General features: G+C 36.7%; 1 protein-coding gene across 1 annotated transcript in view; it reads right to left on the bottom strand.

The window, feature by feature from the left end:
* Positions 1 to 248: 248 nt before the first annotated feature.
* Positions 249 to 8,716, bottom strand: part of CCDC181 (coiled-coil domain containing 181) — a 34,166-nt gene continuing 25,698 nt past the window's right edge. The window contains exons 4-5 of the mRNA XM_007937710.2: positions 2,296 to 2,447; positions 249 to 411 (exon numbers count right to left, since the gene is read on the bottom strand). Coding sequence (XP_007935901.1) covers positions 249 to 411; positions 2,296 to 2,447 — 315 coding nt within the window. The remainder of the gene's footprint in view (positions 412 to 2,295; positions 2,448 to 8,716) is intronic.

The raw sequence follows: 8,716 nt of genomic DNA, 5'->3' as shown, positions 1-8,716 counted from the left end.
GAATTCTTTTGTTACTCAGTTTGTTGAATAAACTAAGATGGTACAAATATTACTACATTACAAAAGAAAAAATTTATTTTGTTCTAGTTTTTTTTTTAAAAAAAAAAGGTAGAATCATTGTTAACATCACCAAAACATAAATACCACTTCCATAATTTAAAATATGATCAAAGCACAAAGGCGATAAGAAATGATACCCAAAATTTTAAGGAATAGCAGCTTCCAAATGAAGTATTTAATAGATACCTTCAGTTGTAATGATCAGTAAAACGAAAAGATTTGGCTTCTGACATACTATATAGGTGATTCTGTAACTGTTTGGAATGCTTTGCTTCTAGTCGGAGCTGTCTACTTCTCTCTTTGACAGCTTGTTGCTCTAACAGTTTTTCTATGCGTTTCCTTCTTAGCCATCTGTAGAGAGACCCATGAGCAGATTTTGGTTACTATGAGCCCAATCACATTATTTGTGGTTAAAATTACTACTATAAGCAATTAAAGAAAAATGATACTTCTTTACATTGAAATGCTGTAGTCCCAGCACAAATTTTTAAAATATTAACTGAAAATTTTCAGGCTTATATGCCAGGCTCACACAAGAAGCATAGCTACTTTTGGAATCTAAGTAAATCTGATGTTTGAAGGTAAATTTGTCTTAAGAAGAAAGTGCCAACTTAACTACCTTCTCAATAATAAACACAGTATTTTATATGTGTATAAAATCCTACTCTTTTTAGAAGTGTTTCTCTGTGCAAATATGTACATTAAAAATTCCATATAACTTATTATTTTCAAGTAGCTGCACTGTAAAACATTATTTAACCAGGTTAAGAATTCCAGCTGCCTTGCTCTTATTGATAGGTATATTACAGGACCCTTGTTTTTTTGGTTCATAAAATAGTTCTTCCTTAAAATGGAAAAAATAAGCCGAAGTGTAAAAGCATCAAAAGAAGTGGTATAAAAATGTCTACATTCTAACAAGTCTATAAAGTTAAAATAACATTAAAAAGAACCATATACACATACATATATCTGATATCTAAGTGTATATGGTGTGTATGGAGCATTAGAGAATAACTGTTTCAGAAATAAACCTTAACAGTTGAATGACTGTGTAAGACTAAAAGAGACATAAGGAACACCATAACTTGATGTTGTATTGTCCTGAATTGGATAGTAGTTTAGACAAGTTAACTCTAAGTCATTTAGGGAGCAAATGGGAAAAAACAGCTCTCAGATATTAGATGAGGTCATGAATAAAAATAAGCAGACTTCAGACAATATTTATGGTATGATCTCAATAACGACCCCTCCTTAGGTTTCCAAGGTGATAATTTCTACGGAAGTAGATTGTCCAATCTTCTTCCTGAGGAGTGGCTGGTGGCTTCGAACCACCAGCCTTCTGGTTAGCAGTCAAATGCCTTAGGCACTACAGCACCAGAGCTACGTTCTCAATTTAGATTTCAAAATTATAAATATAGTACAAAGAAATATCTAGAAGATATGCACTGTGGTACTAACAGTAATGATTTCTGGGTGATAAAAATACTACTTTTTCCCTCTCCATTTTCACAATGTTATTTACTTTTTTTGTTGTAATAAAAGGTTGTGTTAAGAAAGAAAAAACAAAACAAAGAAAGAAAACCAAAGAAGGAAAAAAAAAAGGGAAAAGACCTCAAACAATTGTACTCAATATCCACTCTTCCTACCCATGCCATCCTTCTCCAAGGCTTTTTGGCAAAATTATGTAGCCAAGTCTGTATTCTCAGACTTAACCAGGTAATGCAGTCATACCCAGACAACTGAAAAGAGAGGTTTGCCTTAAAATACCCAAATAAGTATCTAATTTTTTTTAATTTGATTTATACAGATTTTCCTCCTAAGCCTACTTACCTACTTTATAGAAAGGCATTTATTTGTAAATGCAACACTATTCAGTTTTTCTGAGGACTTAGTAGAAGCTCTAATGAATCTTTGACCTGTTTCTCTAAGAAACAAACAAGCAAGAAAACAAACAAACAAACAAATGAATGATAGGCTATCAAAGGCTATATACTGGTGCCATAAGAAATAGTTTTAATTTTGAAAAGTATCTTGAAGAAAGAATGGTATGTAAACTATAAAGAATTATCTCATGCATTTAAATAAGCCTGGATTTAAAATTGAAGTAAACACTGTAAGAGAGAAAATATTTTGTTGGGTTTTTTTTTTTTTTTTTCTTTCCAAACTTTATTGATTATAAAATGACTATGAGGAGAGGTCAAAAAAAAAAAAAAATTCCCTGCCTTTACAACTTACCGTTTAAAGGCCCTTTCACGGCCTTCTGTTCCTTTAAGGAAAAACAAGCATTCTTCTTGTCTTTTTAGTTCTTCTGTCTTTCTTTCTTTCATCTGCTCCTCATGCTTTTTTTTAAGCCATAACCGAAAAGCTTGATGTGGATCTCTGTTTTCCTGCTAATTAGAAAAACAGGCTTTGATTAATTTAAATAAACCAAAACTACTTTGAGGCCCTGCCTACTGAAACTCTACATGTTCCACTGATAAGTATTTTATAATAATGCCAACCTCATTATTTGCAAAACTAGGATCCAAACCAAATACCAAACCCCACTCTCACTGAGTTGTTTCTGACTCGTAGCAACCCTATAAGACAGAGTAGGACTGCGCCATATGGTTTCCAAGGCTGTAATATTTATAGAAGCACACTGCCACATAGATTACTTTTTGTCAGAAAATTCTACACTGAATTCACTGTCATCTGGCTCCTTTCAAAAGTCTTGGGGTAACAATATATTAAAAAAGTCTAAAGCAGTGATTTTGCAAACATTTCAAAGTTAAAGCACATTTTCAAATAAAATAATTTTGCACAATGGTACAAACATATAAAATAAAGAGTTGAAGGACAACTGAGGGGGAGAATATGAGTTATGAGTTGAGTTGAGGCCTTTGTAATAGCTCCTGAAGGAACTCCATGAAATATAATTTGAAGATCAATAATCCAATACTTGTGTTAGTCATCCATTCCTTTAAATTCTACCTTTGCTTTTAAGTTTTAAGAGTACATGTTAGGAGCTATTTAACTGCTAAGCTCTTCCCACAACTAATTACTGTTATGGAAAGTAATCATAAATATTTTTCAGCCTTAAGAAAGTTCTCATAAAGATAACAACCAAAGGATTTTTCATAAGAAAATGCTAGTTTGTCATTGTCAGGTGTCATCAATTTGGTTCCAACTCATTCAAACTCATAGCAACTCTGTGTGCTACAGAATGAAACACTGCTTGGTCCTGCATCAGCCTCACAATTGATGCTATGGTTGGGCCTTTATTGCATGGTTACTCAAACTTCTTAACAGAAGTTCTCTACCTTCAGGGAATTTCCAGAAGTTGAAAGAGCTCTTATCTGGGGGAATAAAGAAGAGCAAAGAGACAAATTTGGGGCTCTTGAAACGTGGAGAATATATGATTTAATATGCAGATGCCTGGCTACAACACAAAAAGGAAAGGCTACTGTCAGTTAATGTTGTTGTTGTTATTTGCTGTCAAGTCGGCCCCAACGCATAGCGACCCCTCCTTGGGTTTCCGAGGCAGTATCACTACGGAAGTAGATTGCCCAACCTTCCTTCCGAGGAGTGGCTGGTGGGTTTGAACTGCCAGCCTTCTGGTTAGCAGTCAAGTGCCTTAGACACTATGCTAATAGTTTATCTAAATATGAGCTTTATGATAGAGAAGATGTGGTAGTCAACTGGCTGGGCCTGGTTTTGGGTGGCTGGGCAGTTAGATGTAGTTATTCCCTTTGGTGAATTTGGTAATCAACTCCATGATGGGATCTACTGGTGCAGCTAAGTAGCTGCTTTAGGGATGTGGTCTGCTTCCAGTATATAAGCAGCAGCTTTGAGGAAGGTCTCCAACTTTTGGCACACTTGAATCCTGTATGTAGCCAACTCATTCAGCAGCCTGCCACGTTGTCTGCCGATCTTGGGACTCTTAATGACTTGAATAAATGGCCTGCCATGTGGTTTGGTAGTATCAGGACTATGCCTTTTTACTTGTCAACGTTGGGTTTGTCAGCCTCAGCATCCAGCAGCTGCCTGAATGAAGAAAGCCTCCAGCTTCAGTGGGCCTGGAGCAAGAGGTAGAGCTGAAGCCCAAGGTCAAGCCTGGCACTTTGAACTCGGACTTCTAGACTCCAAAATTGTAAAAGAATAAACTCTTGTTTGTTAAGACAACCCATTTGTGGTATTTTCTGTTAAAGGAGCACTAGGTAAACAGAACAAAAGATCTCCTTTATCTTGCATTTTACTTTATTTATGACCCACATTTCCAAGCATGCCAGTCTAACATAACATTTATGTAACTTGGGATCTCTGATGCTAGGATTCAGAATGAGAAGCCATAGACCTAAAGGATCATGCTGAACACCTGGAAGTCTGAGAATGGCTATAGATGATGGAAAAGGATTTAATTTGGAACTGAAGAGCAAAAGAGTCAAGAGTATCTGGACAAACAGGATTGATGAGTATCCCTGTTCATTCAGTCACACACAGGTATTTACTGACTATCTACTACATACCAGGCACATAGGAACTGGGTTGCATCAATGAGCAAAAACAAAGTTCCTTCTCTCATACATTCTATACCTGCACTGTCCAATACAGTAGCCATTAGCCACAAATTTAATGTTCTGTACCTCAGTCACATTACCTACATTTCAAGTGCTTTGTCACGCACATGTAGCTGGTAACTACTGTATTGAATAGCACAGATACAGAACATTTCCATCATCGTAGAAAGTTCTATTGGATAGTACTGTTCTAGACTGGGAGACAATAAATAGATGATTGCCTAAAAGGTATGTCAGATTTAAAAGAAAAGCATGATAAGGAGAGAGAGTCATAAAGCAGTTGATGAAGAAAAAGGATCGTATTCAAATAGAAAGGGAGCAAATTGTGCAATGTGTGGATAAATTATTTCAAGCAGTTTTAACAGTAACAAAGGCTCTGAGAAGCCATGTTCAATAAATATTACAGAAGTCAGTGAAACTATCAAAGGGGGTAGAAAATGGTAGAAGATGAAGTCCAAAAAGAAAAGCAGTCAGATAATCTATAACCTTTTAGGCCTGTAGGGATTTTGGATTGTATTATGAGCTGAGAAACCATTGCAGATTTCTATTCTACATTTGAGAAAGATTACTCTGGCTAGTGAGTGGAAAAATAGACTGGGAGATGGAGAGGCAATCTGGAAGAACGAGAAAATAAGTTATTAGAATTTTTCAATAGTTCAGACAACAGGTACTGGTTTGTAAGGTTCTAGATAGACTTTGAAGGTAGAACCAACAACATCTGCTCATAGACTAAATGTGAGGTTTTGTGTCATGCTCTCAGGATTATGTTTTAATTATTTTGTATTTTTTTTAATGGTTTTAGAAAATCACCCATATAAAATCAAACATTTCTGCACTGCAAAAATTAAAAAAAAGAAAAGTAATGTAGCTGATTTCTTGAAGAATTAGCTTTTTTAATGAAAAAGAGTCCCCATATTTTAAAAAATAAAACAAATACCAATATTCCTAGTAGAAAAACAGGCAAAGGATATTTCTATGGAAAAAAAAAATACAAAAAGCTCAATCTCACTCATAACAACACTATAATCAGATAGCATTTCCTTTTTTGACGTATTCATCACCTTGATGTATTCAAAACTACATCAAATACTTTCTTTAAAAAAATGTTGCATGCAAGGGATATACTGCTTAAAAGTTTTAATTAAGAATGATCGTGATGATAACCTCAGATTAACAAAAAAGGAAAAGAGCACATAAATTCCAAATCCCTCCTCTTCTTCAAAAGAGGATAAGAATATCATTTTTATTTTATATTTAGTTTAATAAAGATTTAATAATATATTATAAAAATTTAAGATAAAGTAGAATTAAAAATTACAGTATCATAATAAATCTCTATAGTAGGAGAATAAGAATAGAAAGAAATTCTAAGTAAACATCAAAAACAGAATACAATATAAAGATCAAATATAAATTATAAAAATAATTATTAATGGATTAAGTTCCCTGATTAAGAATAAAAGACTTTTATTTAGGAGAATTTAGCATCCACTCATGATGGAGTAACTGGTATCGGACATACCCTCCTCCCCTAAATAACTATAAAGCTAAACAAAATATATGTGGCAGCTGTTCTTAGACACTGCTTAACAGACACTGTAGGACCATGCTCCTGACAGAAAGAAAAATAAGTGAGTCCCATATTCATCCTGGCTCTCTGCTCAGGGACACTTTACTGATCACAATTCAGGAAAGCACTATCTTGACACAGAGCAGTCAATAGTCTCACTCAGTTGATAAAACAGAGATAAGAGTTTGGGCTGCTAGAATGGCTGAATTTGCAGGGACATGAACTGGAAGGAAGACATTCAAAGGTAGGTTCTAGAAGTCTACGTGAAGACTTCCCTTGGGCCTTGTCAGAGACTCGGATGTGTATACTCGGAGTGAGATTTTGCAAGGTCTCTCAAAGAGTAACTGCTGTAGATCTGCAAGTGACAAAGACAGTAGAGGTCATGCAGTGTCAGGAGATATTGGTGTTTCAGTCAAACAGGCATCTAATCACAGCCCTAAAGAGAGCAAGCTTTGGAAGGACTACGTCTTAGAGTAAGGGTTATGCCCTAGGACTAAGTACAAAACCAAAATAGATTCATCCTAACAAAGTACAAAGCCAAGTTTGACAGGATCAGAAGAATCCAATACCAATGTAACTGCTTGCCAGAACTAAACTCAATATCCTTTAAAGGAAAATAATATAATCCAGATTCCTTACAACTTGGCATCCCTTGACTCATTACGAAATATAAAATCACTAGCCATACAAAGAAATAGGAAATTGTGACATAACCTAGAGAAAAAGTAATCAATAAAAACAGATGAACCAGACATAGGAATTTACAGAGCAGAACTTTAAAACAGGAGTTCCAGTAACATGGCGGACTAGACAGAAAGACTGCACAGACCCTCTTCAACAAAGAAAAGGGAAAACAATTAACACAGACACAGAAGATAATCCTGGAACCTTGAGCCTTGAGAGAAGGATATAGAAATGGACTAAACCCCAACTAGCAGAAGAATTTGCATGAAAATACCAAAAAAGGAGACATACGGAGCTGCAGTCTGACAGTGATGCTGAGCGATCCTGACAGCACAGACAGCTTGGAGATTGCCGAGTGGTGGTGGTGGTTGTTATTATGTGCCATCGAGTCGGCACCAACTCATAGCAACCCCTCCTTGGGTTTCTGAGGCAGTATCACTACAGAAGTAGGATTGCCCAACCTTTCTTCCGAGGAGTGGCTGGTGGGTTTGAACCGCCAGCCTTCTGGTTAGCAATCAAGTGCCTTAGGCACTATGCTATCAAAGCTCCTGCTGAGTGGTGGTAGGACCTAAAAATTAACCTAAAAATGAGCCTGCTAGCCAGGTACTGCACGGAGGACTGCTCTGGTGGCTGGGGAATAAGAGGTGAAGCAGCAGCGAAGAGGAAGGTGGGCTAATCTGAGGACTTTTGTCTGTCCAGAGGGTGCAGCCACTTCGAATGTTTACAAGTGGCTTGACCATTTTGGATATGTAAAGTGACAGTGTTCTCCCAGATGCCAGGGGGTTAAGAATAGGTTCCACTTACCAGTAATGCCAAGGACATTCCAGACCTGGACGACTGAAAAGGTGTGACATTCCCCTTGTTACTCTTATACCCCACACCTGCTTGGTGAACATAGGTGTGGGCATCCCCCACTCCCACCCACCTTCTGGACCCACAGGAACTCCATCCCAGTCTGTGTGCTTGGACGGAGCCTGGGTGCCCTGCCTGCCCTCCCCCGATTTTTTTTCTCTTTCTTTTTTCTGTTTTTTAGATTGCTTGTTTTTGTCTGTTTTAAAACTACTATTATTATCATGTCTTTTGTCCTTTTTACTAGTATTCTTTATTCTTCCCCGCCCAGGTCCTAGTTGTCAGCTTTTTTCCTTTTCCCTGTTCCTGGTTGTAATTTTTTATTTCCTTCTTTTCTCATGGTTAACCCCGTTCCTTGTTTTTCTTTTTGCATTTTTACCATTTGTTTCTTCATTATTCTCCTTCTCTACCTTTTTTCTCTTATTGCCCTATCCACAGATAATGCAGGTTTTCCTATTTTCTTCTTCTTCTTTTTCTTCCCTTTTTTTTTTTTTTTGGTTACTGTTCCTGTGTGACAACACGGTATATTTTTTATCCATGTGCTTTTAGTTCCTGATGGTTACTCCATTGTAATTTTTGCCTAATTGAGTGGGAGACAGCAACAGACCCAATAAGACACAACTACACCTACACCACCTACAACTTCACTTACTGAGTGAGAGCCACCACCTCCTTCTCCACCAAAGGGCCAATGATAAAAAACAACCAAGAAGAGTCTGAATCACCCTTGGCTGATCTTCACAAACAGTTAACAGAGATCTAAATACAACACCACCACAAAGTCTCAGAGATAACACTCCATAACAGTCCACACAAAGAAACAAGATAAAATGGGAGAGAGTTCCGGCAAGATGGTGGACTAGACAGAAAGACTGACAGACCCTCTTCAACAAAGAAAAGGAAACCAATTAACACAGACACAGAAGATAATCTTGGACCCCTGAGCCTTGAAGAGAAGGATATAGAAGTGGACTAAACCCCAACTAGCAGAAGA

This window comes from Orycteropus afer, unplaced genomic scaffold, assembly GCF_000298275.1.
Source record: "Orycteropus afer afer isolate SDZICR_OR568_19922 unplaced genomic scaffold, OryAfe1.0 scaffold00044, whole genome shotgun sequence".
NCBI classification, from domain to species: domain Eukaryota; kingdom Metazoa; phylum Chordata; class Mammalia; order Tubulidentata; family Orycteropodidae; genus Orycteropus; species Orycteropus afer.
The sequence above is the reverse complement of the archived record's forward strand: the minus strand, read 5'-3'. Positions and strand labels throughout refer to the sequence as shown.